General features: G+C 32.7%; 11 protein-coding genes across 11 annotated transcripts; 6 read left to right on the forward strand and 5 right to left on the reverse strand.

Annotated features, from left to right (window-relative positions):
• Window positions 1-161: 161 nt before the first annotated feature.
• Window positions 162-4,475, forward strand: FG379_000317 (uncharacterized protein; the record flags this gene model as incomplete). The annotated part of the gene is made up of 1 exon (XM_067325727.1): window positions 162-4,475. The coding sequence occupies one exon, from the start codon at window positions 162-164 to the stop codon at window positions 4,473-4,475; it is 4,314 nt and encodes a 1,437-aa protein (XP_067183271.1).
• A 489-nt stretch (window positions 4,476-4,964) lies between these two features.
• Window positions 4,965-6,704, forward strand: FG379_000318 (uncharacterized protein; the record flags this gene model as incomplete). Its single annotated transcript, XM_067325728.1, has 1 exon — window positions 4,965-6,704. The coding sequence occupies one exon, from the start codon at window positions 4,965-4,967 to the stop codon at window positions 6,702-6,704; it is 1,740 nt and encodes a 579-aa protein (XP_067183272.1).
• Window positions 6,705-6,773: 69 nt separating this feature from the next.
• FG379_000319 (uncharacterized protein) lies at window positions 6,774-8,978 on the reverse strand (the record flags this gene model as incomplete). The annotated part of the gene is made up of 1 exon (XM_067325729.1): window positions 6,774-8,978. One exon carries the CDS (start codon window positions 8,976-8,978, stop codon window positions 6,774-6,776), a length of 2,205 nt encoding a protein of 734 aa, XP_067183273.1.
• A 296-nt stretch (window positions 8,979-9,274) lies between these two features.
• FG379_000320 (uncharacterized protein) lies at window positions 9,275-9,994 on the reverse strand (the record flags this gene model as incomplete). The annotated part of the gene is made up of 1 exon (XM_067325730.1): window positions 9,275-9,994. One exon carries the CDS (start codon window positions 9,992-9,994, stop codon window positions 9,275-9,277), a length of 720 nt encoding a protein of 239 aa, XP_067183274.1.
• A 282-nt stretch (window positions 9,995-10,276) lies between these two features.
• Window positions 10,277-13,891, reverse strand: FG379_000321 (uncharacterized protein; the record flags this gene model as incomplete). Its single annotated transcript, XM_067325731.1, has 1 exon — window positions 10,277-13,891. The coding sequence occupies one exon, from the start codon at window positions 13,889-13,891 to the stop codon at window positions 10,277-10,279; it is 3,615 nt and encodes a 1,204-aa protein (XP_067183275.1).
• A 276-nt stretch (window positions 13,892-14,167) lies between these two features.
• FG379_000322 (uncharacterized protein) lies at window positions 14,168-19,153 on the forward strand (the record flags this gene model as incomplete). The annotated part of the gene is made up of 1 exon (XM_067325732.1): window positions 14,168-19,153. The coding sequence occupies one exon, from the start codon at window positions 14,168-14,170 to the stop codon at window positions 19,151-19,153; it is 4,986 nt and encodes a 1,661-aa protein (XP_067183276.1).
• Window positions 19,154-19,996: 843 nt separating this feature from the next.
• Window positions 19,997-21,886, reverse strand: FG379_000323 (DNAJ-like Sec63; the record flags this gene model as incomplete). Its single annotated transcript, XM_067325733.1, has 1 exon — window positions 19,997-21,886. The coding sequence occupies one exon, from the start codon at window positions 21,884-21,886 to the stop codon at window positions 19,997-19,999; it is 1,890 nt and encodes a 629-aa protein (XP_067183277.1).
• A 344-nt stretch (window positions 21,887-22,230) lies between these two features.
• On the forward strand, window positions 22,231-23,604 carry FG379_000324 (uncharacterized protein; the record flags this gene model as incomplete). Its single annotated transcript, XM_067325734.1, has 1 exon — window positions 22,231-23,604. The coding sequence occupies one exon, from the start codon at window positions 22,231-22,233 to the stop codon at window positions 23,602-23,604; it is 1,374 nt and encodes a 457-aa protein (XP_067183278.1).
• Window positions 23,605-23,619: 15 nt separating this feature from the next.
• Window positions 23,620-24,681, reverse strand: FG379_000326 (calcium-dependent kinase 7 (CDPK)(CPK7); the record flags this gene model as incomplete). Its single annotated transcript, XM_067325736.1, has 1 exon — window positions 23,620-24,681. The coding sequence occupies one exon, from the start codon at window positions 24,679-24,681 to the stop codon at window positions 23,620-23,622; it is 1,062 nt and encodes a 353-aa protein (XP_067183280.1).
• Window positions 24,682-25,167: 486 nt separating this feature from the next.
• On the forward strand, window positions 25,168-26,073 carry FG379_000327 (uncharacterized protein; the record flags this gene model as incomplete). Its single annotated transcript, XM_067325737.1, has 1 exon — window positions 25,168-26,073. The coding sequence occupies one exon, from the start codon at window positions 25,168-25,170 to the stop codon at window positions 26,071-26,073; it is 906 nt and encodes a 301-aa protein (XP_067183281.1).
• A 117-nt stretch (window positions 26,074-26,190) lies between these two features.
• FG379_000328 (cysteine rich protein) lies at window positions 26,191-27,816 on the forward strand (the record flags this gene model as incomplete). The annotated part of the gene is made up of 1 exon (XM_067325738.1): window positions 26,191-27,816. One exon carries the CDS (start codon window positions 26,191-26,193, stop codon window positions 27,814-27,816), a length of 1,626 nt encoding a protein of 541 aa, XP_067183282.1.
• Window positions 27,817-27,981: the final 165 nt, after the last annotated feature.

A 27,981-nucleotide genomic window follows, 5' to 3' on the forward strand; every position in this document is an offset into this window, starting at 1 on the left:
AACAAATAGCACCCATTAATTTATAAAGTTAAGTATATCTATTTTTTTATTTGACTTGCCCCGCTTTTGATCATTATTAGATCGCCTAATAACATGTAATGGGCGGTAATAGTTTTCACCTTTTTAATTATAATGTAGCATTGTTTTGGGTTAACAACAATATGGTTAGATATCGGAGCACTTGCTGTTTTGATTTGTTTGTTATTTATATATTGCTTATCAGTTTTAGATTGACCAATGGTTCTAAATCTAATGAGAACTTTGTTGCACCGGGACTGCCACCACTCCTTCCAGAGGAAACTTATAATTGGAGTACATTAAGGGATTATGTTGAATACTATGACCACAAAATAGATAAAATAAATAAACAATATCCTGCACTAGGAGAACACTTATCAAAAAGTCAATGGTACTCAATAATCGAAGTGCTAAAATGTGAGTTTGAGATAGATGAGGAAAAAGAGGATGTGTTCCCACCAAGAATAAAGGTTAGAGAACTTCCAGAAATAATTGATGTAGTCAGATCACTTTGGAGAGAGAGTAATTTCATTTATCCGGCATTGAGCCAAGAGGAATTCGTTCAAAAATGCCCACATACGATAAGAAGATTTATCCATCACAAGAGTGTAACAATTCAAACGTATGATCCAGGTTCAATAAGGAGTGTTTGTCACGATGCAGCAATAATGTTTTTTAATCCTGCAATGTTATTTGAGGAACTGAAAGTTAAAACTGATTATGAGAGACAAAGATTCCCTATTTCGTCCTTAACGTGCATCGATCAAGAAAGAATTAGAATTGGGCAATGGTCAGCAATTGTTCACTTACATTCTCTTGATTTAGAGGATGGAAGAGATAGAATATTTGGGGAAGAAGAACAAGAGAAAGGCAATTATCTTCCGTATTTTCCTCCTGCTAACTTCATAAAAGGGATTGAAGAAGAAAATTTCGATGATTCCTGTAAGGAAACCCTTGATTTTTTTTATTCAAGGGTTGAAGAAAAAAGCGTAATATTGGACATTTTCTGTACAGATGCAAAGACAATTTATTATTCGAACCCTCTAGAAATTTCGGAGAGGTACGACATATATGGATCTGAAATAGAAAAATTAAATATTAGTGAAGTTAATAAAAAGGCAAGTAGGACTGCTCCACCTTCTTTAACAGCACTGAATTTAATTGAATATAGAATTCTGCGTATTAGTCAGTGGAGTAGGATAGTTGAGCAGCACAAAATTGATCAGGAATCTAATCCACGGTATGATCGTATTTACGGAAAACTTTCAATTGACCCAAGACCATACGGTTTCGTTTCTTCGTTAAATTATAAGGAGTTTGAAATTAATTGTTTAAATGCTCTTAACCACAAGGTGGAAGAACAGGAAAGCAAGGGTATAACATTCGGGGGAAAATTTGCTACAAAAAATCGTGGAACTGGCCAATCTGAGGACCAAGAGGAGTGGGAGTACTATTATACTATAGAATTGTCGGAACCAGACTCGTTCTGTAGAGATGCTGCAGGGCTTTATTTCGGAATATCTCGAGATTCATTTGCTGTGCCAAGGAATATTCCACTAACTGGAACTCTACAGTTACTTGATCCTGGGTTGAGTGTTGGAAAATCTGATTCCATTCCAGATGTTTTTGATCTAAATAAACAAAGGTCTTTACACGGATCAAGAGAAATAAATAATATTAACTGGAGAATCCAAGCTTCAAGTATTCTTTGGGAAAAGTTAACAAGCTATAGAGTCTATCCAAGAATTGAAGAGGTATTGACCAACATTCAATGGCAAAAGATAAAACAACAAGCAGATGGGTTCCTTTTTTTTAATATAGGTATCAATGGTTTTTTAGAGGGGGTGGTTGATCCACCAAAATTAATGTTCTTATTTTCAGATGATCCATTTGGAATGTATAACCAATGTATCCACATTTTTTCTGAATCTAGAAGACGACAATTGTTTAGCAGAATTAATATTTTTGGAGGTGAACACATTAATACAAGTAGCAGCACTGACTATTTAGGCAATAAAGTTAAATACAGTTATAGATGGTCCATTTCCAAGGTGATTTCAAAAAAGTTGCTTGAGAAAGGGGTAACACCGGAAAATATTGATGATTTTCCAGAATTAACTGGCCCAATTAAGCAATCACTTTGTATGGAGGCAGTAAAGGAATATTTTGAAGATGCTATCCAATGCCCGTTTATACTCGATGAAGTTGATGCAATAAAATATAGAATTAAGACAACTTTTCCGGATAAACAATTTCCAGAGGCAGAGGATCCAAAGTTACCCGATCCTGACGGTGATTTGGAGGCACAGGAACAATGGAAATTTATATATCAAAGTTCAGTTTATTCGCGTGAACTGGCAAAAAGAGATGACAGTGGTACTGTAAATGCAATATTCTTAACCCAGAAAATGCCAATAGATTACATAAAATATAGACACTCAGCTTGGCGTCCTCGTCATGAATGTTATCAAGACATGGCAATTAATTGTATTCAATCCTCTTGGAAAATAGTGGAATCAAATAAAGAGTTACAGCAAATACATACAGATCTTGCATCAGCATTAACAATATTTTGTGATACTTCCGCAATTATGTATTTTGAAAGGAAGAAACAATGGAGGCAGTTAATTAGGTTGATTAAAAACTCTCAAAAATATTCTTCCTTATTTGATTGGCTTAGGAGAGGCTATTATTTGCCGGATTCATATAGCAAATTAAATATAGATGTAATAAACGGAAGAGAAATAGAAGTTTCACAAGCTGATATAGAAAGGTACTCGAGCATTTTGTTTGCCTGCCTAAATGACCTCGTAAAGTATAGATACTTGGCTCCTTTTACTTTTGATTTAAAAGAGGTGTGCGATTCAATAGCATTTGATATGTCGGTTTCAGCGACAAGAGGTAGTTGGATTGGATTGGTTCCAGTTGATTCGGAAGTACTTGTAGAAATGGAACGTTTCTCCAGGGACACAGGTAAATCTAGAGAAATTAGTGGAGCAGCAGGGTATTATCCTGTAAGGAATCAATTTGAACCAAAAAGTAGAACTAGTAAAAAAACTGAATCGCTATCAAATTTCAAATTCAAAAGAGACAGGGATTCGCAAAAAATGGTAAAGATGGTTCAATTAAAAGAACCAATTAAAACTACTGTAATTCCAAAAATAAGGTTAATGCAATACAAGGAGATTGTAGAAAAGGATGAGGATGATATTCCACCTGAATATCCACAAAGAAATGAAAAGAAAGGTGATTGGAGAAAGTATGTTGACAAGGAAATCGAAATTCCAAACGCGAGTCACGAATATAATAGAGATATTAATGAATTTATCAAATATGAATGGAGACCCCCCCTCGATTCCCATAAAATTACCAATAAAAATACTAAACAACTTTTTTACAAGATAAACCCAACTACCAAATACAAGATTCCGCATAGAGAAGACTACAAAAAAGGCATTTTTTTTGATTTAGGTGACGTAAATTTGTCCGGAAAAGATGATATTATTGGCGTGGACAATTTTATGAGTATCCCAGCTAAAAGATTTAATTCTTTTGAGACAATGTATAAGGTACAAAATATTTATAATGATGAATACCCCGGATATAAAGGTCAATCAGACACTAAAAAATTGATTAAAATTCCAGGAATTGCGAAACCTAAGCCTTTGTCAAAAAAAGAGTTGCTTGAAAGGGCGAGGCATATTCGATTAGATGACGAAGAATTTGATGCTTCCTTTAATTTAAATCTAATTACTGATTACATTAGAGGGAGCAGTGCAGGTGGAAACATGCCAGAAAAGCTTCCACATAAAAAGCCAATAGATCTAGAAGTAATGCCGAGGGAAAAAAAGCAAAGAAAAAAAGGAGCACCCTCAATCGAAATAATTCATAGCGTCATTAAATCTGCAGAATTTTATAAAATTAAGGCAAATTGTATACCTCATGATGGTTATGACGTGGGACTTTCAGTAGCGGAAAAAGAGTTAATGAAAGGTGCGAGGTTTGTTTATAGATGCCTAAGAATGGGTGGTCACTTTATCTCACCAGAAACTGCATATAGAATCTGGTTGAGATCGGTATATCTTCGTAGAAACACTCCAAAAGTTCCTATTTTTGGGTATAAGAAATATATGAAGCAATATATCAAAAAAAGGTCTTCAACTGATGATCAAATATATTGTACAGGAGCTAATCAAGATGAGCTTGATTTAATTGCAGATTCTATTGCAACAGCTGCATATATTAATAATGTTTTTGTTGTTGACTTTATGAGTCGAATTTGTGACATTTCTGGAGAGTTTTTGAATGGCAGTATTAAGTCATTGTCACAATGTGTAAGTAGTTTCAAAAGGCATATTATTAAGAGGAATAAAGAATACACCATAAACAAGAGTCTTTTTCCGTTAATTTGTATGCAATTTGAAAGAGAAATTGGAAAGAATATATTCGATAACTAGTGAGTCTTCTGTTTTTTTCAATTATTCTAGAGAAAATAAGAAAAATACTTCATAAATATGTCATATTTAAGACAATTAAGCTCAAAATTTATGTATATTGTAGTGAAATAAATAATTATGTTGATAAATTAAGTTAAGTTTCGTTTTTGTATAAATACAAGTGAATTGGAATAATTGTGAAAATTTCTCTTTCAGGGAAAAAAACTGAATAATGCAACTCTACTTTGATATGTTTTTAGCTTTAACTCCTTTTAAATATACAAGTAACCATTTAGATTCATTTTATTACAAAAATTCCCCATTATTCATAAAGCTTCACTATTAAATGCATCTCTTTCTAATTAATGAAAGAAAAAAGCGAAACATGCAACACAATAGTTGGCGCGTGATATTGTCAATTTTTACATACTGAAATCAGAATTACAAATTTGTGAAAAAAGTTTAAAAGTATAATGAGCAAATATAGATAGGCCGTTGCAATATAATTTAATGTACACTATTGCAAAGATGAGAGCCTATTTCCATTTTCTATATCATTTTATTTTCCTTATTTATTCCTTTAGCAATGTAGTTGCAAATTCAAATGATAAAAATGTAGCAACAAGAAGTTTATTGACTCAATTGCTTCCTGAAATTTCTAGAACATCTAAAATTGCTTCTAGATTTGTGTCTGGAGCAGCTATACCTGAAATAATTGAAAAGCCAAAACGTGGAGCAAAGATTTCTACAGTTAACAATTATAATTCTGCAATGATGAGGAGAAAACTTTGGCACGATATAATACTAACAACAAAGGAGGAGATAATGGGTCACAATATTACAATTTCGAAGCAATACATTGAGAATCCTCCACCAGTCCAAGCATTTATGAAATCAGAGTCGCCTATTGAGCTCAATAGTCAATGTTTGAACGCATTCAATTATTTCTACGTTTATCCAGATCTTATAAAATGCGAGCCAAAACCTACGAAAGAAACAATAGAAATACTATTTAGATATATTTGCATGAATTCAGTAATAAAAGTATTTAACGGGAAATGGGTCGGTTCAATCTTCATTTTAAGGGAGATGATTGAAAAATCACTTTACTTTCTAAAAAAATCATCGATTCCAGAGTCAATTGTAAGCCGATTAATTGAGGAGTACGAATCTAATATGTATCATGAGCTTGTTCCATTTAAAAGTAAATTGGGAAAACATGTTTATATGGACACTGAGGGAGTGCACATATGGAACTATATCGTCAATAGAAGTCGTTTATTGTATAGTATTGATTCTCCTACAAGAGCTCCTCGTCGTGGAGAATGGGCATTTGTGTTAATATCTGGGAACCCAACTCCAAAAGAATTTTTGTTTATGAGAAGTATTCGTTTTATTAGTGTTGATTCAGTCCAATTATTAGCAGCCATTATATTTACAATGTTACTCTTCAAATTAAAAAATCCGTCACAATTCACCTCTTATGAACTAGTTATTGAGGATTATAATAAAGCTTTAAAGAAAACTGTGAATTCAAATTTATTGCTAGCATTTTCAGCCAGAATTGCACATGATTTTACATATGCAAATATTGACTGGAATGAAATTATAGATACGTTATTAGAAATAGATTTAGAAGAATCAACTAATGGCAGAAGACCGACATTCATATGGGATTCTAAGCCGTTAATTTCATTGACATTTGAACCAGATATAACGATACCTGAACAATTAGTTTCAAATTGTATCCGGTTTTGTGAAGACTTGCTAGTTAGAAAAATAGTCACATTTGCAGATCAAATTAATAAAGATGATACAACCGAAATACAAAAAAGGTTAGAGAATGTTTGCACAAAGCTTCAGGAAAAGATATTACCATTCAAAGAGATTGTTGTAGATCCAGATACTGAGCCCAGAAAATCTATTTTAAAAACACCGATGGGTCCAGCTAAAATAAAAAAAAAGCTGAGATTTAATACAGATATTAAATTTTCAACATTTGATAAATACGGTAAGGTTGGTGATAGAACAGAGGCCATATCTCACCCCCTTGGTATATCGTTAAAAACCAATACATTGAAGGAAGAAGGAAGCTATAGTGGAAAGCCAGAAATACCTGTTCAAAGCAAAGAACTTATTGACGAAGAAATTCAGGAGGCGCTCGATAAAATAGACTCAAATGATGAGCTTCCTCCAGAATTCTTTGAAAAAACCCCATACCCTATAGAAGAAGAAGAAGAGTCAAAATAGAAAAAGTGTTAGACTTAAAAATAAAGTTACAAAAGTCGCTTTTAGTTATATATTTATTATTTAGAAAAATTAAATTACATATTCATTTTCGACACTACCTTGCGACAATAAAACATCTGAAACAAGTACATCCGGCATAATCCATGGTCCAAATGCATCAATACATATTGACTTTATATCCTTATCAGCGGCAACAAAAACAGGTATATATTTTAGTAAAGATTTAAAACATTTCTTTACAGGTCCATATGGAGGAGATTCTTTTGTAAAGGTATGAACAAACTTGACTATATCATTAACACTAAAACCACCTGGCATTATTGCCTGAAGATGCGCAAATAACACTGAACCTCGCAATGGTGCTGATAACTTTGAAAATCCTCTTTGTTTACTTCTAGTCGGAGCCTTTGATTCAAATATAAATCTTGCAAGTCTTAAAGATGCAGAGTTTGTTCCCGGGTCATTGATTAAAACTTGTGTACTTTGACTTAGAGCATTGTTTATTGTATCATCTACATTAATCCTTCCTAGACGACCATTTAAAATACAATTAGCCATTTTTCCACATGTTTCATCTATATTTAACTGTAATTTATCACCTATCTTTTTAAGAATTTTTTCGAGTGCCTTTCTGCAGTTTTCCGGATCAACTGATTTTGTGGTAAATGAGAGAGCAGAGGAGGATGAGGAGGCGATTGCGAATACAACCCTGGGCCAGAGAAAGTTGGTTATTGTGGAGTAATCCATTGGGGAAGTGATTGCTGATAAATACATACAAGCTGCAGGCCTTGTTACACCAGGTGGAATGTGTTTCTCCAGGATAAAAGTTCCTATTAACCAATCAGATATTCTGGAAAGTATAGTAGTATCTGAGATGAGCCTCAGTTCATCAGAAGATAAAAAACTCAATGAATCTGAAATAATACGATTACATATTCTTGCGATCTCTGATACCTGTGACAGCCTTATTTCGTATGTGGTTCCTATTCTCATTAGTGAAATTGTACACTCAACTGTTGGAGACTTTGAATCACTTATTAATTCTGCAAGTAATATCATCTCTTTTGGTAGATCAGAGTGTAAAACGTCTTCTTCAGGATTTACATGTTTAATCAAAATTTCAAGTTCCATCCAAAGTTGATAAGCTTTTAATCCATTGATATTCCCGAGTACACCAGACATTTTTGAAAGTATTTCCCACATAAAACTCCTGTTCCTTTTTAAAACAAATTCGACGTATCTCTTAGACTTTGTAAGTGCCACTAAAACAGACTCATGAAAATTCTGTTCTTCCATACAACCTTGCAGCTTTCTACACAAAATCGGAATATCATTTAAACCTATACCTGGCGTGATCAATTCGCCGCTTACAAGCGAAGTTCTGATCGCCTCCTCACAACGAGCATCAGAAACAACCAAACCTCCGATTCCAGGCAATATAATTGAGAGGGCCTCCTCAGCGGACCTGGAAAGCTCCATTCTTTTTATTACCCTTCTTAAAAGAATTGATAATTCTAAGTAAATTACATCAGGAAAAAAAAAAGTATTTTGAAACCTAACTGCATCAACAAACTCATCAGGAGACAGTTCCTTACATAACTCTCCAAAAATTGTGTTGTCTTGATTGAATTTTTTTTCATTGTCTTGGCTCTCGTCCAAAGTTTCACTAGAGGAATTCACACATACATCTGCTGTTACACTATTTTTAACAACATCTAAATCTTCTTTAGTTTCATCTTTCACATTTTTTTCTTCACTGTTCCTGTCTTGATAACTGAACAAAAATCCGCTTTTCACCTCGACTAATTTCCCATCCAATTCCTTCTTCTCAAGTGTTTCTATATCCCCTCTACTAATCACCTCGTTTATATGTCTAAATGAAGTTCTCAGTCTAATACCTGGGTTGGAAGTTAGGTGTTTCTTAATATGAATAATATATTGCTCTGATAAGCAGACTCCAAAGTTGCTTCTTTTACTGAACAGAGTCTCTATTTTTGAATCAGTTGCTGCCTTACAAATAGAAATTACTGCTCGGTAACCTTTATCAGCCTCATTAACAACCAATATTATTCCAAGTTCATTTTCCAAAAGTGCAGTTTCATTCTTATTTTTTGAAAAACATATTGAAAGTGAGTCATTTAAACTTGAATGTACCCAGTTGGATATCCTCAACAATTCATTAGACTCTTTAAAATCGCAACTTATGAAAGACAGTAATGTAACATGCAGAATAAAAGCAAAAAAAAGAGTTATCAGATCAAACTTAAAAAACATCAGAAAATCTTCATAAGATTTTTTTCTCTTAATAAAAGTATTCAATGAGGTAAAAAAATGCAGCGAGAGTCAAATAGACACGATAATATCCTCTGGCGGTTAATTAATTGCATATTTGAAAAATGAATTTTTGAAATATATACGAATTTATTCACTAAAATATCCATATTAAAAAGGATGGAATAATATTATCACCTAAAACATGCACAAACAAATATTAAATTATATCATTGATTAATTATAGTAATTCTTTTTGTTATTCAATAATGGGTTATTCTATATGTAGCAACAATAGGCTATGATTTTGATGTTAGAAAACCATTTTTAAATGCGAGGTGACTACCATTGCAACTTTCTCCGTGTGAGTGTCTTATTTTTCTAAAAACTTCGTCCGAGCTTTCTTTATCAGGCATACAATAGTTGCTTTCGAAGTTCATTGAACTTATATTAACTTTGGGTGTTCTAAAGACACGCTCATATTTTAGACTCAGGTCCCCCTTAACTTCTCCAATTATATTTGTTGATGAACCAACAAAATGCTGGCTAAAATTTTTTTTTATTTCAATCTTTTTATTTAAGTTCCCTTTTGGCCAAACGTTATTTATTATTCCGGCAAAGCCTACGGAATTTTCGGCTCTTCCATAATCAATAATGTCTAATTTCATTCTTGCGCAGCCCGCTTTTCTAGTATAAAGGGGAACACAACAACCTGCAGATGTATCAAAGACCAAATCCCTTTTAAGAACGGCTTGACCTTTAATTGTATTTTCTTCATGTGAAAAATACTTTTTACCATTTAGATTCCTTTTCATCCTCTTCTGATTTTCATCGGAATTGAAGGCTTCATATATCTTCTCGGAGGAAAGATCATACCTAGAATTTGTATAGGTTTGTCGCTTATTTGAATCTTCATGGCAGCTGTAGTTTAGTATCTCTTTGACTTCGTCATTTGTTCTACTTGGAATAAAGGCTCTTCTAGATACCTTTTCGGAACAATTATCATTCCAAAATTCCATTATAACAGCTTTCTTTTTTTCACACATCCAAGAAAATAGTTATGATTTAACTACTTACGTACTTCGTGTGCCCATGCACCCTAGTCACACAAAAAAGAAAATTAAACGAAAAACTTATTTTATCAGATATTTAAAGTTTATAGATATTATAATGCAGGGTTTTTACTTATTTTTGATAAATTCTACAGTTTGTCGGATTATTTATTCGACCCTAAGTTAATTAATAAAATTAATGTGATACTGGATATATTCAAATTTGTTTTTACTTGAAGAGACACTCCCTTAATTAATGTTTCCTATTATATTCATCACTTCTTTTGATATTTCGCCGTGCATTTTTGATCTCTGTCTATCGGTTTTCCTGCTCACATTACTTTGAGTTGAACTAGATTTTGCTTCACTATCCAAGCCAGAAATTCTTTTTTTCCTGTTTCCAGTAAGAAGTTTGTTTTCATCACCTAATTCTTCTGGAATCTCGGTTAATAATACCTTCTTTTTTTGTTTAAGTGTTCTGCCGAAGTCTTCAAGAATAACAGGTGAAACGACTTTTTTTGTTGTTAAATAACCAGGTCTAATTTCCTCAGATTTACCTTTCTTCTTCTTTAAGTAACTTCTATCGAAAGACTTAGCCAAACTTTCCCTACTTTCTCTGTCTTCACTGGATTGCTTCATTAAGAGAATTTCCTCCGTGATCTCAGAAGGCCATTCTTTGAACCACCTTCTAGCAGTGTCATGACAAAAAGTACTTATAGCATCTTCACTATCACATACAATTTTGTATAACTCCTGACCGTAATAGTTTTTTTTCAACTTGAGAGCATTTAGAGCTTCAACACACATAATTGAGAGAATTGATATCTTATCCTCAACCTTATCGACTGAACTTGTCGCCAGTTGTTTCTCTATATATAGGTTTCTCCACACATCACCTAGAAGCGAACTATCTGTTGGAAGATTAGGTGCCATGAGTATTCCAGGCTTTCTCGCCTCTTTAGCAATAAATTCCCATTGTTCATTCACATCATCCAGAATATAACGTTTGTTTTTTTGTTTTTCTTGAGGTGTAATAAATAGTTCCTTTTCATATTTATCTGTTTCCTTTGACCATGTTCTTGGAAGTTCTTTCTTATACTCATCTGGAACCCCTTTTTCACCATAAATTGAAATATAAACTGCATTACAAAAAGATAAAACTTTTTCTTCCCTATCTTTCGAGTTATCAGCCTTAATTACCACGGAATATCTATTCCTTGGAAGATATTCCCAATATTTACCTTCGGGTTCAGTGTTGGTACCTTTATCACGAACTATTAACCTGTAAGCGATTTCTCTAATACCTCTTTGACAAAAATTTATGAAGTTAGAATATAATCCGAACGAAAACTTGTATCCATGTGGAATAAATTCAATGGGAATTCCTTTTACAAAGTCTGACCATTTACTGAACAATGCAATTCTTTCCCATTCCTGCTCACGTGTAATTGGTAAATCAGTTACTTTTTGAGGTTCAACTTTAACCTCAACTTCATTTTTCATCAGTTTTTCCGCATTTACCCACTCATTTTTTGTTCTATCCCAATATGGGCCATCAATTTCCACTTCTTCTTTTTTAGGAAGTTGAATTTCTTCAAGTAGTTCAATAATATTCAACAAAACCTGATAATGCTTTCCGTCATTCAAAATTTTAAATAGAGAATCACCATCTTTGTTAAATATATAGTTTATTAAATGATGCCTTCTATTTGGTAGAATTAGTAAATTACCTTTTTCACCCAAAAACAAGGCATTTATTTTCCTTTCGGTCAATTTAATCTGATCCATATTATCCAAAAGCTTTTGCAGATATTCTTTGCTTATTTCAGATACATTTTTCTCTAAATCCTCCTCATTAGACCCAAACTTTATACCTAACTTACACTCTTTCATGTATTGAATTAATCTTCTAGTTGCTAATTCATAGTTAAATAAGGTATCATCAAACAAATTACCTATTGCTTGTAACCAGTGTGCTGAATTGTGTCTTAAATTATCCTCCGGAAACACTCTTCTTTTTTGAATATCGAAATGATCAATATTTTGCGTATCGTATCCATTTCTTAAATATGATTGCAGACGAATACCCGTCTCACCCATTAATATATAAAATCCTTTCACAAATCTATCTAGCAATCCTCCTTGATTTGGTATTGCCTCAGAAAGTAAAGATCTTAAAATTGGCTCACTAAATAACTGTTTTGAAATCTCTGGTGAGGTTGGAATTTTAACTAGTGCTAGAATTTCTTGCTTTTGCTGAGGTGTCGCTTCACTATACATACTTTTATTTGTAAAGTTAGGAACAACTTTCTCAATATGGTTAACAATTGCACTCAATGATTTGTTATTCATTGACTTAAAAATATCAATTAGAGAATTTAGTGAAACAGATGGTTCATTGCTCAACAAAACTATTTCTTCTGGGTCTTCCTCTTTAATCTTCATTTTCCTGCGTTCTAACATTGTAAGAATAATTCTTGAAATAGCCCTACTGTAGTAGTTTAATTCATTTTGAGAGCTAACCGTATCTTTTAGTTGGAGTTTAATTTCCTCTTCATCAAAGTTGTTGAACGTTCTTACTACAGGCTGTAGATTTTTAATCATTGATTTGACCTTTTCAATTGTATTTATTCTTTCAGAATTAGTTTTTGAGTTAAGCTCAAAAAAAACTCTTATTTCAGCCTTGACAAGTTCTGGGAGCAAGTTCATTGTACTTACAATATTTGGGACAAATAAGTCATTGTCACTATCACGGTTCTTTTCAATGAACTCGAATAATTGTTGAAGCGTTAATCTAATCATTGGAGTTAGAGCAACATGTTTGTATGCCAAACTCTCCAAAACTTTAAATGTCGTACTTGAAAAGTCTGTATTTGAAATTAACTCAGACAACTCATCATTTTTAGTCCTTGTAAATTGCTTTCCTTTTGGAGTTTTAGGTGCTTTCATCAATAATAGATCTCTTCTCCCTCTATGATTATTTATAAACTCTTCGATTAAATCAGAGGTTGGCCCAAGTTGCAATAGTCTTGCTGCTACAATTTCTGGATTGTCAGTGTCAAGAGCATGCCTAATCTGAGTTATTGTTCCAGGAAAATACTCTCTTAATCTTAAAGGGTCCCTTCTTAACGTATCAAGATGCAATAGCTTTACAATATGTACAAAGTTACGTATTAGTGTTTGTTTTGCAATCAACTCTGCCTCTTGATATCCTGTTAAACCAAATTTACCTCCCGTTTTTGGTATTGCACCTAAGTTCTTCATTGGAAGTTTTACCGAGCCAGGAATTAAATCAATACTAGAATCCAAATACTCAATTGTTCCGAGTTTTTCAGCTTCATTCTGTTTTTGTGAAACTGTCATCGGTCTTTGTCTTAGACCATTAAAATAAAGCGCAGCTGCTTCCTCACAAAATTGTTGGCGTATTAATCCATCTTTGGCTATCTTCAATCCTATTTTATCAGTGAGACCTTTGTTTCTCATTTCCATTAATGCTTCGCAAATATTGTCTGCCAACTCTATTTCACTGACTGAAGGTGTGAATATTCCACCAACAAATGGGTTAACCGGAAGGACACCAACGACCCTCTTCAAGCCAAGTTCGGATGATTCGTATTCAACCTGTTGTCTAAGAGCGAACCACTGGCCACTTCTAAGCCTTGCATAGAATTTATCTTTTTTTTTCAAGTCTGGATTTTTCTTAATATCGTTTAACTCCTCAACAAAAAGTGGGTTGAAGTCATCTTCACTGTAACCTAGTTTAATTAAATTATCAAGTGTTATTGCAAGGTCCGTGCATCCACTTCCATTAAGAAATATCACAAAATAAATAACTACAAGTAAATATTGGAAGGTATTGTTCATCTTAAAAAAAAAAAAAAGCGTTATAGATCTAAACTAACTCTTGATGTATCACCATAATACTAAGCTAGTCAAACCAATAATACCTATGATGAAAATGTACCCAAAATTTTGTGTTTGCTATTGAGATCTTTTTTTTGTAATTAATCTTTTTATCGAGAATTCACTAAAGGCCCATTCCAAAGTAACCAAAGTTGAGCGGCATATTGATGGCGGTCTAAAAATTTAGATTTATATTAATAGAATTTTAGATTAATGAAACAATAAAAACTAACAAATATGAACTTTTATAAACATAGACACACATTTGTGGTAACAGTGTTCGATATACTTGCATTTTTGTCACACATTATATTTGTATCTAATTACTTTATTGGAACTGTAAGATGCAATGAATTCAAAGAGAGCACTTTTCAAAGCAATGCAAATAATTTATTTTGTAATATCATTAGAAATGAGCTGAAAAACAGCGAATGGGTTATTATAAAAGGGGTTAAAACTAATGAAATCTTGGACCCATGCGTTAAACAAACAAATTTAGTAATTTTTGGAGATAATACTCCAAAAATAAAGAAAGCATTGTCAAAAGAATGCATGCGAACGTTATATGACATACTAGAGACAAGAAAAAAAAAGAAATTAAATGTGGGAATTCTGGTCAGAAAAGGTAATGATATTAATTATTGTATTTCAAGATTTTGTATTAGTGCTTCCGATAAGTTTTTGGCGAAAAAAAGGGCAAATGAACAAAAGACTACAGATTTGGCTAAACCAAAATTTTATGTGAGTTCAGAAGAGAAGGAATATTTAAAGGAAGATAGATCAGAAGATATTGAGAAGAAAATTATTCCCCATAACAAATCTTCAGTTCAGAAAATACTGTACTCAATTTTTTCAGATTATAAACATTCATTATTTAATACTCCTCAGTTGATTAGCCAAATAAGAAAACAAAAACAGAAACAGGTAAAAGATTTAATTAAAAGACATAACTTAATGGGTTTGGCAGTTTTGCTTTCAAATGAAAGTCCTAATGATATGTTTTCATTTCTTGATGTGTTAATTAGTGGTGATAAATCAAAAAAAAATTCTGGTAGAACAAATTATATTCAACTTAGAAATTTATTCAGTTTAGATGACCCATTGTATAAGGATTCAGAAGAATCATTGCCTTTTGGATCCATGCCAACATTCGAAGATGAATGGAATGCAATTGTAGATTGGATAGAGCATCACTCATTAAGTTATCAGTTTGACACTAATTGGATGATTAAGAAGAAAGACGGATTCTTTATGAAGCCCAAAATTAAAGGAAATTTTGAGGCAAGTCAAGGATTTGAGGACAAGTTTGTCTCTCAATGTATCAGTGGTTTGAGATCCCTTGCCTATAAATTCCATGTAGCTCCAAACGGTGACAAATATTATTCGTATAATCCAAAGAATCAATACGGAATAATTATAGAGGGAAGAAATCAGTATGAAAGAATAGGAAGCATAAGAAGTGCGTGCAAAATAATATTTAATAAGTACTATGAATATCTGGGAGTAAATACTGTTAAAGAAGATGACGAATTTAAGTTCAAAGTTACTGGAAAGCTTAATTTCATTGCGCCATTAAACCACGACAAACAATTGCTGAATAGGCTATTAAAGTCGTTTTATGGTTTAATAAATGACAAAAGACGTGAGTGGATGGCAGTTGTGTATGAGGCTAAAATATCCCCACTTGTAAATTCACAAGATTTGCCTTTAGAAATAATCCCATACTATTTTTCAGATGAAGCCATCAGAAGGGAAATGAATTTGGAAAAAAAAGAAAGTATGTTGTCTGACAAGTGCTTTGAGACCATTAATAAGTTGAAGGATGAGAGAGCTCCAGGTGAACCAGATATTAAACTATACAATATTGAACTTGGATCAGAAGGAATTGTAAGTCAGGCAAAGTTCTGTAAGGGTGTATTCGAAAGATTTATATTAAGGCATATTGAGTGGTTAAAATTAGTGATTCGAAGTATTGGGCATGAACATATTAAGCTAATAGATATTGAAGACCCATATCTAGATATTCCAGATGTATTTCTATTTCCAGAAGATGCAAGGCTAGAGGAAAATTGCATCTCAACTCTATTAATAGTATTTGAAAAAAATATTCAAGCTATAGAAAATGGTCTCCCCGTTAAAGTTTATCCTCAGATGGATTATTTAGGTGACTCAAAGAAGATGGTTGAAAACATAACTTCTTTTTGTAAACCTAATTCAATAAACAAGAGTAAATTAAATAACAGTAACGAGATGAAATCTGAAATTGATACTGAATCAAGCAGCAAAAACTATAGCACTGAATCTAAATTGATAGAGTTGATAAAGGATAGTCCAATTCAAAACCCTTTAATTAATATTATAGTCAATATTGATGATAGATTTAATAAAACACCATATGAAAATCAGCATCTTGACACTCAAAGACTTGAAAAATGGAAGGCACATTTTGAGGACTCTTCCTCAGATTCACATGGTGATTCAATTACGAAAATTTTAAAGTCACAATTTGCAAGCCTTGTTAATTACGAAGTAAACTGTGAGAAAAAGATAAGGCGATATATAAATAGCTTAAATTCCAGGGGTATAGAAAAGTCTGACAGTATTTTTCTAGAGAATTACTTAATGGAGACTGATAAATTAAAAGAAGAATGGGCAAATGAAATACAATCAATTGAGGATTTACGCAACAATATAAGAACAGCAGAGAGCGAACTTGAGAATTATGTTGATGTAGTTAAATTTACGATTCAGGGTGACAACAAGCAAAGAGAATTGCCACAATATAGAAAGATATCAAGAGAATGGCAAATAGAGTTGAGTAATAAAGAAAGAGTTTATTTGAAAATGAAGATAGACAGTTTGCTGTTGTTACAGAAACATGAATCAATTATTGAGAGTCTTAGATACGAACACTTAGAGAGAAGAAAAGCACTCAAATTGAATATAAAAAAGATGGCAACAGAAAGTGAAAGTCCAAAGATAGTTGATTTAGAATACTGCAATAGAGAGGACGAGGATCTTTATCCAATATATCCTGATTTTGAATCAAAAGAAGAGGAGGATGCAAGAGTTGATAAGATGAGAAACATTGATAAAGCTCTCGATGAATTCAAACATCGCTTCAGAGCTTTGAGAAGTAAGTTAAATGAACAATCAATTGGAATAGATTCGTTTCTGTCTAAGGTTCAAAATGACTTTCATATTGCTTGGACAGAGAGCTACAATACTGCACTGGCATTACAATTGCAAATAAGAGCAAGAGCTCTCGTAGAAGAATATGTAAGAGCTTCAGAAAGATACCTTCTGATAAAGCGAGTTAGAGCTGACTATGAATATAGAAAAAGTTTGATGAACGAATTCCAAACTGATCCGAGTTTCGAGGCAATGCTAAGTAGAGCTTCAGAAATGATAAGCAAAGCAGAAGTAGAAGAATCAGACCTTAAAAATGAATTAAAACGGTTAAATGAGGAAAAAAATCAATTGCCTCAAATTGTTGAGAAGGACATGGAGGAAATATACTCTAATAGGATAAAGTTTATTAGGAATGCAAAAAACATTCTGAAAAAAAGTATTGAACAAGAGAAAAAATATCTGAATTTGGAGGAAAAAATATTTGAAGATCAACTAAAAAGGGACCTCGAATATTATAAGTTATCAGACATTTCAGAATCCGCAATATACAGGGCAGAACAACTACAAATTCTTTACGAAGCAAATAGATGGATACTTAATTTTAATGAGAAACTAACAATTTCTCATGAAATACAACACAGAGAGGATTTGGAAAAGTTAGATTATGTTGTTACGAGGAAAGCATTAGATTGCAATGAAAATGAAAACAATTATACAACCGAAGAGTTGTTTTCTAATTTAAGAAAGTATAAATACAAATACAATGAAAATGTTGATTCACTAGATATAATGTCTGATAATGAATTAAAAAGAGAGAAGGAAAAGTTCTGTAGCGGAGATCCAACTAAAGGTGAGATACCAGTCCAAGCACAAACTATTTTAAGAATGTTTAAGGAAAAACTACTTAACAAGTTGAATGAGCTAGACGAAATAAATCAATTAATATTGCAGTTGAATTTAAATACAGTTGGCTCTTTCCAATACTATGATTACAATAGAGTAAAAGCCTATACTTCCTTTGTTGAATTACCTTATAAAAAAGGATTTTCTAACATTCTCTCTGTTATATTATCCCATTTTGAGTGGGAACACATTCAACTGAGATGGAGAATTATCCAAATAATGAAACATGTTTTGGAAGAAAAAGAAAAATTATTAGGTGAAATAAGTCAAATGAGATCTTCACTCGACTTAAAGATGAGAGAATTCGACGCAATTCCTTTGTCAAGAAAACTGGTACCGATTGGTACTCTTGCTGCAATGGATTCAGTTATGAATGAGATAATCAATGGTTCCAAAAAAACTGGTGAAGATGAATCATTTGAATACATTCCTACTGTAATTCCCCACTACTTACTTTCAGATGATGATTACCATAAAGTCAGAGAATACGATAATTCCGCCAAGAATGTTATTTTAAATAGAATATTAATGATTATCAGTACAACAGAAGGGCAAATAGTTGAATTGATAAAGGAAACTAAGGAAAACTACGAAAAGAAAAAGAGATCCACGGAACTTGAGATTTTGTCTATTAAGAACGATTATGATGAATTCAAAAAAACAATAGGGTATAAGTTACTTCCTCAAGAGGAAAAAGATAGGGAAGAGCAAAATATAAAAAATAAAATAAGTAAATTAACAGAATCATCTATTTTAATTCCATTGGTTGCAAGGAAAGATATTTTGCTCAGAAAAATAGATAAAATTCAATCGTTCACTAGAAAGATTCAATTATTGTTTCAAGATCCAAGTTTTACAGGAGAAAAAGCTAAAGAATTAGAACTAGCAGTGTTTGAATTCTACGGCAGTGAGTCAAAGAAAAAATACGATGAAATTTCTCCGAGAATTAATTTGGCCGTAGAGATGTATAGATTGCATGATATTGAGAATAAAATTAGTGAGATTGAAAAATTGACACCAATAGAAAGAAAAAATCAGCAAAATGTCGCAAGGCTCCATAAGCTTAAGATTGAAAAGGAAGAAACGAATAACAAGATAAAAGAGCTGAACAACGAAATAGAAAATATTACGGAAAAGATTAATAAATTCCAAGAAGAGAAATTCAAAATGGTTTTTGAAATAAATTAGCTACAAAAATAACGGCTTTAAAGAATATGAAATATAAAGCTTTTGTTCTCTATTTAAAATCTAGTAGGAAATAAGAAGTAATTCAAATTAATTTTTATTTAAGCTGCTTACCAAGTATAGATCGAATATACATTCATCTTTATTCGGTTCCAAACAATTGTTGATATACAAATACTAGAAAATAAGTTAGATTTAATATTGAATTAACAAACTTACAACATTTCCTTCAACATTGAGCTCACTTCTGATGAATTCTGAAACAAATGATATTTTTTCTTTCCCATTAAAGTACATCTCGCTTTTCTTTAATAAAGGTGTTTTACCCAAAGGCCTAAAAATAATAGGTACTGAAAGGATAAGGAAAAATTTAGCTAATCATGGAATTAAGTACCTTTGCAATTACGCTTGTTGTCCAAAGATTCAGATAACCTATCAAGTAAGTTCATCTGTGTATATTTATTTGTTTTGTCCTTGTGTTAAATAATCTCATTGTTAAACTCCTGATACGGTATAAATATATAAAAAGACATGCTGCGCGCTGAAATGAGGTTTATGTGCAATTAAATCTCTAATCTATTGTAAAAATTTTTAAAATGTTATAACTAATCCCAATGGAGGAAATATTGCAATATAATTTTTATTTACAAGTTTCACATCATAGATGTTAGTAGAGTTAATTAACAACTGTACTGAATAGTTTTATTTTTTCTAAATTGATGATATTTTAATAACACTAATACTAAAATCTTAACGACTAAGGACCTAATACAGAATACATTTGAATTATTGGACTTTGAGAATCCAATGTCAAGTAAAATTTATAAAACATTCTCCATTGCTTGCCTAGTCATTCTTATCTACTGTACTTGAATCCGGTGATTCATCATCATCCTCTGTGTCAGTTGACATCTGGTTATCGTCAAGTTGACTCATTATGTGTTGGAAAAGTGTAGGTTCATTGTCAAGTGCTTCGTCCTCAGGATGTACATAAATTTGTCTCGCACCTTCCTTAATTGTCTTAGCAATAAAATTAATGGTAATTTGTTGATCTAATCCTTCGTAAGAATCATTAGCTAAATATAAAGATATATCAATGCTACCAGGAGTTTCAATTAGGAATTGAATTTTTCCATTAACAACTTTCTCATTAGAGTTAATTCGCGTATACCCGAGTATTTGTGGATTTGAACCTTTTGTTAAAGCAAATGCCCACCATTCTTCATATTTAACCGAGTTAAAGTACTTTGAATGTACCGGGCCAATAGCTTCTCCATCCTTCAGATTATTACGAGTAATTTCTATTTCTATTGTCCCCAAATCTCCAACAACAATGTCTTGTTCATCGTCTACAACAACTTTTGAATTTATCGAAATAGGTGAAATCAAATTGCAAAATGCCTCTATATCAGATTTCTGAGACTCATTTAAATCAGCAAGACCTTTTCTTTCAGAAGGAGCTTGGTTGATAAAGTCAGTGAGGTTTCTCGCTGCTGACTTGCCTCTTTTAATGTGCTGAACTTCGTTTTCAGTAATGTATGGCATTTGCATGAATGCAGAGTTAACGCTCCCATCCAATGCTTGTATCAGTGACCTCCTGAAAGTTAGTATGGAAGTCGTAGTATGGAAAAAGTTCCTGCTAATTGAAACATCCAGCATTGATGAGGTTAATGAAATTGATGTTAATACTATTTCATTCAGAATCTTCATAAGTGACGGAGACAATTCATCATGCCTTCTGTGTAAATGTGCAAGTATTAAATAATAGGTGGTGTAAAAACTCGGAGTGTTGTTATTTGAAAAAGATCTCTTCTTAAATTCTGGTAATGTATTAGCAAGATTTGCAATTATAACCTCATCAGAGTGACTACTTTTTGGGAGAGAATGGAATTCTGTACTTAATGCCAAAATCTCCGGCAATGATTTGAAACGGGTTGAATCTGTAATTGCTGCCGAATAAAAGTACAATGTAGTAAGATAAATTCCATTGGATGCGTATTTTTTTTGTTTACGATAATATACAATGAACAATAAGGGAATTATAAACAATATAATTAGTGAAAGGAAACACAATATGAATAATTGGTACTTCTTTGACACAAGGAAACTTGGTAAACCAATCCCAACTTTCATTGTGCTTGGTCCATCAGGATTGCCATATTTTTCATAATTGCTCCTAGCCAAATCATCTGTAAGTGCTTGATAGGCCTTTGCAATCAACATAAACTTCGCTGCAGCTGTCGGGTCATTTGGATTTTTGTCTGGATGGTACTTTAATGACATCAACCTATAGGCTTTCTTAATTGTGGCTGTGTTAGCTGATGTTGTTATTTCCAAAATCTCATATGGATTGAATTGTGCGATCTGACGATTTCCTGAATATTTTGAGAGTAAATAAAATGTAAGTGACCATAACAGACCCAGAATCGCAACCTGTGAAATAACCGAAAAAGAAAAACGATTACTGAAAGAGCGATGTTTCCTGCGAATGGCTTCTGTCTTCTCAATACATTCGGAACAGCTACAATACTTAATAACTGATCCATTTATTGTGTGTTTTGGATATTCCTTTTTGCTAAATTTCCTGGTTGGACACAGAACCTTAGAAATAATTTTATATGACCAAAAAATTAAAATACATACAATGATTGTACCAAAGAAAAAGAAAAACGCAGTGTCATCATATAATGATTCACTCTTTTCTTCCTTTGTGAATGTATCCCTAAATTGTGACATTACTGTAAACTTCCTATTTAAAAGAGCAAATTAATTATTTTCCAAAATCAGAATAAATTTAAAATACATCAAAATAACTGCTACTTATTCTATGTATTCCTTATTTAAATATATGCAGACCATAACCGAAAAGTTATATTTGCCGTGCGAATTAATAAATCTTAATGTCCAATATTTGTTCCGCGAGGCAATCTCGCCGGAGCAAACTGGGGAGTAATGGGGGACCGTCAGAAAAGACCAAATTTGTAAAAAAAAAAAAACAGAAATTAATATTAAAATCTAAAAATTATTTTTTTAAGAAATTTAATAATAGTACAAGGAAAATTAATGGAGTGAAAGACTAGATGAAATTAAACTTGGATTTTAAGTTGTTTTCGCTCTATCTTCTCTGTATTTTTAATCTATCCAATGCTGATGGAGGAGATGAAGGATTGGCATCCCGTTTTCCTATATTTGGTGCACTCTTTAGTGCAGCAAGCAAGGCATTCGATAAAGTTACCCCGGATGAATGCTACCAGCTTAATAAGAGAGGACTTACCAACGGTCCGGTTGGACTCATTTTGGCGGCACTACCCTACAAGCCAAATTATCCTGTAATGATATTTAAAGATGGATGGCAACAGCCTGACTATCTTATTGCAGCCGTACTCATAGAGATTTGGCATAGGTTCAGAGCAGCAGAAGCTCTATTTGATCCTAACCGTTACAGAGGTGCCAACAAACTTCTTGGAGCGCAGGCTTTCTGGGGAAATGGTGACGAGGACCCTTTAGATAATCCTCCAAACTGGGAAATTTGGTGGTCAGAACTGGGCGATTTCTTCTCGGGTGTTGGAGAACTTATGGAAATTTTGAGAAAGGGAACAATTCCACTATTCGTTTCAACTCGTGGTCTGCAATACAACACAAGATTTATTCTTTCGACCCTCGATCTTTATGCAAGAGAAAAGCTCGAAACTATAGAATATCTTAGAGGCGGAACCACGAAAGATAGAAAGTCTTGTTCTTGCAAAAACTGTGGAGATAGAACTCCAATAGGTGATATCCCTTCACATTTAGGAATTTTCACTGAGACCGAAGGAGCACAGTCTTATTCTGCAATAAATCATTTGAAGTTGTTATATGAAAGGCTTCAAAAGAACATGGAAGATGATGGATACGAGGATGAAGAGATATCTTCACCTCAACTTGATGAATGGGGTTGGGACTCTGAACATTCTTATATTGGTGCATTCATTATATATGTTAGAAAAATTCAACAGAAATACCATCATATATACAACAGTTCAAGTAGAAGTGGAAGAATATTCTGTGGAGTGCATGTTCACGATATTACGGAATGCATTAAGAATACATTCAAGTATGGAAAAAAAGCACTGAATATCCCAATCAATACTGATTCTGACAATAATGGTATAAGTGTAATATCAGAATATTATCCTCCATGGTTTGGTAATGATAAGGCATGGAAAATTGATCCAAGAGGTCAAATTATACGTATTTTACAATTTCTTGATGATGAAGACCTAAATACCACAAAATGGGATACAATGGATTATGTTGTTGCCGCTGCATTTCAATACTTGAGGATAAGAAGGCATTTACATCAAGTGTGGACAGGTGGTTGGCTTCACAAACAAACTTCTCCTAATTTCATCAAACGATTATTTAAATCTATACTAAGAATTTTAAGAATAGGGGGTAAAATTCCAGTTATATAACATTTATTTTTTTGTTTATATTCTACCATCAAAGTTATGGTTTGAAATACCACATATATTTTCAAACGATCTAGAATTATCATTGATTCTCCTATTCATATGTTCATATTTATTTTTCATAACCCCCGTTTTTTTGTTCATATTGCTCCCTATGTTAGTATTGCTCAGTCGAAGCCATCTGTGATTAAGTGCATTTTCTGCAGTTGGCCTTTTTTTCGGATCTGTTTCAAGCAACCATTGAACAAAATGTCTTGCTGATGGAGATACGTTTTTCCACGCAGGCTGTGCAAATAGGTAGTTATTGATGCCTCTTTCAACAATCTTGTGATATAAATCAAACGCTCTATTATCATGAAAAGGAAGACCACCACATAAGCAAACGTAACACAGAACACCTATACTCCATATATCTATTTCTGGCCCATACTCCTGTTGTTGTACAAGTTCTGGTGCTAAGTAGAAATCTGATCCACATAGTGACTTTGAACGTACAACCTGGTTCCCCGAGATGCTTCCTACATTTCTTTTGGCCAATCCAAAATCAGAAATTTTACAGGTAAAAAACTCGTCAATTAATATATTCTCCGGTTTTAAATCCCTGTGAATAACCCCATTTTTGTGAATAAATTTAAGCGCATCTAACAAATTTATCATAATCTTTTGCACATCACTTTCTTCAAGAGCACCGTTCGACAACACATATTGGTATAAATCACCGCCCTTGCAAAGCTCTAAAACCATCTTAACCTCATATTTGTTGTCATCAATCTTATCAATACGGCTGTCAATAATTTCAACGATATTGGGATGGTCCTTTAATATCTTCATTATCTCAACTTCCTCGATAATTCTTTCTAAAGGAACTTCATCTGAAGTATACATTATTTTCATTGCGTAAAAATTGTTGCTTTTTCTCTCCTTACAATAATAAACTTCCGCAAATTGGCCTGTTCCTATGATGTTTCCAATTTTATAAGTTTCTGAAAAATTATCATTATTGATAAACTGCGCAACATTCAGGCATGCACCCAAACCTAAATTGATAGCATTTTCGATGCTCGAGTCCTGATTACCCATATTTATGAGCTTCGCATTAAATCAAATCCCCTTATGCTATTTTCCCAATATTCACAGTGCGAGTTATTTAATGCTTCTTTACAAATTTCCTGTTTTAAGGATGCAATTACTCTTGTTTATTCAAACCACATATTTTGCCGCGCAATGTGGGGAAGGTATGCATAGACAAAGCAAACGATGAGTTAAAAAGTCTCCGATATTACACCATGAACCAGCATCTTTTCATACTGGTAACCCTGAAATTAATTTATATTCATTCTTGGATTTATTCCACTCATTTTATTTTAGGGAGCAAATAAATCTAAATATTTCTTTAAATAAATAGCAATTATTAAAAAAAAGCATTCATAACTCTAAATAGATGGGCGGTAAAGGTTCAAGTATTATTACTTTTTATTGGTGCTTTGCTAAGTTAATCATCACTACCTTTGTATTTTTGCCACCTCTATGATACATTGATGCGCATTTATTTTTGATTTTTTAATAATGAGGAAGGTTAGATACTTCTTTAATGTTAAGCCTTTCATAGAAAGTTTAGTTAATGAAAGTGTTGTTTGTGTAAAAGACATTTCAGTGAGGATGGTTGAGAATTTGGAGCAATCTGGAGTAAGATCGCATGAATTGACGAAAAGATATTCACAAATAATTGATTATAAGCTCGCAAATCCATTAGTTGAAAAAATTAACAATTTTGCAAGTTGGTTGGAGAGCTGTGGAATTTTAGAAATACCTGATAAAATTCTAAATGAATACATGCATTTAATTTCACTATCTGATGAAAAAATTGCAGATAGCGTCGATGCTAAGATTGATGAAAATACTCCGGAAGAAGTTGGGGTCACTTTAAAAAGTGGTAAATCAACGGAAAATATTGACTTTTTAATTTCAGACATTATATCTACAATTGATCAAATTAAGATACTAGAGAAAGAAGTTAAAGAATTAGAAAAAATTCTGGAGGAAAAAAAGACATCACTAAATAGCACTTTAAAAGGGAAAAAGATTGCTCAAGTTTTCGGTCCACTTGTTGAAAATCTTAAGACCAAATACAGTGTTTTACTTAATGAAGATACAATAGAGAAATTCAGAGTAATGATGGATAATTTCTGTGTTATTCTTGAAGAAAGAAATGAATTGAGATATAGACTTGTCTTTGGAGAAGAAATGCCAGATCATAAGAATTCGAATATCGAGAATAACGGTGATTTAGACATTTCTAATAAAAATCAATCTTCCAAATTAGAAGATGAACCGACAAAGGATATTGAAACGTCACACCCAAAGGAAAGAAATGTGAAAAGGCACAAGTCAGTTGTAGATCAAAATGCGATGAAAATATTCGCAAGGTGGAGTTTACCAATCAACAATAGCACCAAAAGTACCCAAAAGTAGTTATTTCTAGATATCATAGGAATGAAGCAGATTTATTTTTCTACTGTTTTTTTTTGTGAAACATTGCTAAATATATTAGCCGCTTCTTGCGTTTAAGTAAAACTTTTTTTCATACAAATGGGTCCGAAACAAAGAAAGTCCCTGTCCTCTTTATCTACTCAATCCTATGCGAACTCACCTTGGAAATCACTAACTAGAGTTGAACTTTATGAGGTACTTGACAGATGTGATATCCCGGTTTCGTCAGAAAAGTTGTTAAAAGGAGAGATAATTGAAATACTTGAAAAAAATCTAAGCGAAACAGAATGTAGAAAATGGTTGGAGCATTATAATAAATCCCTTCCCCCTTCAATAAACACATTAGATTATCCTAAAAAAGCCAATTTTGAAATTGAAAGTCCGAATAACAAAAAGACTATTAAGGGAAGGCAATCTGTCCCTGCTTATATTGTAGTTGCAAATCAAAATTCAGATGCAATATTTCCAAATTCATCACAAAATAGCGATATAACTTCAAATAACAAGACCAGAACCAGAAACTCAATTTCGGGAATATACAACTCAAGATCACGAAACGAAAATGATACTCCGTCCTTTTGTTCAAAATCAGATGTATTATTTGGAGAGACCAACCCTGTGGGAACTGATGACAAAAAAAACCTGGATAAATTTGCTCATAAACAAAGATATTCCTACCTGCCGAACGCTACTTCAAGAAATATGATGAAGGTACTTATAATTGTTTCTTTCACAACACTCATATTTGCTGTTTACAATCACTTTAAGATCTTCATAAAAGACCCTAGGTTTTGTGACACAAACTATTCATTTGATAACAAGGTCAAAGGTAGCAATTTCTGTACTTCATGTCCTAATAATGGACACTGTGAAAATGGAATTTTAACTTGTAACCAGCAATTTAAAAAGGCAATCAAATATATTAAAAATAAGTGGCAAGTGTTATGTATCTACGATGATGAGGCATTTGAACTTTCCGAGGAAATGTTATCATACATTAGCAAAAAACTAAGGAGGATGAAGGGAAACAAAAGTTGCAATAATACAAATATAATAAACTTAATTAGTAAAGACAAAAATGATACAGATGACGACATATTTGATCTATCTACTAATATGAGCGAGTCGGAAGTAAATAATTTGATCCATCTGTCATTCAGTTATGTAGAAACTGATGTAATTAATAATGCCTTGTCAATAATGTGGAGTTCAATCAAAAATGGAAATTCATTGTCAAAGTATAGATTGAAGTTAAGAAGAATCAGCAATTTGGAACCTGATAATGAAGCATCCCAGATGGAGGTAGGAAAAGTTGGAAATATCGAAACTACACTTTATATTGAAGCGATTGATTCAGAAACTTCTCTGATTTGTTCTGCCAAACTCGTTATACAGAGATGTATAATCATCTTTTCTCTCATAATCGGAGCAGTGCTTCCTCTCTACATGTTTTTCTCACGCAGAAGACGAAAATATATAGTTATGAAGAAAATAAAAGAAATTATTACAAGAGAAAATAGGAAGGATACCGTCTCTGGGCTTTTTATTGGACCGGATGTAGGTACAATATCAAGACTCTTACACAAAGAATTGCCACAGTACAAAGATGCTTTGTCCGAAAGTACTGTAGCTGGATATTGTGATGAACTTGAAAAAAATGACAAGAGTATACAAAAAACGATTTTTTCAAACAGTAAAACGCCGTTTTATTGGATTTCAAACTAGTTTATTCGTTAATTTCAATCATTACTATAGTTACCTCTTAGATTTATATTGGGATAAATACTTGATGTAACTTTGTTTATATAATATTTCCCAACGTACTTTGTATGCTTCAAATCATCTGACTAAACACTTAATTCCCAGTCCAAAGAATTATTAATATTTCTC

This window comes from Cryptosporidium bovis (genome assembly GCF_009768925.1).
Source record: "Cryptosporidium bovis isolate 45015 chromosome Unknown contig_10, whole genome shotgun sequence".
NCBI lineage: Eukaryota > Apicomplexa > Conoidasida > Eucoccidiorida > Cryptosporidiidae > Cryptosporidium > Cryptosporidium bovis.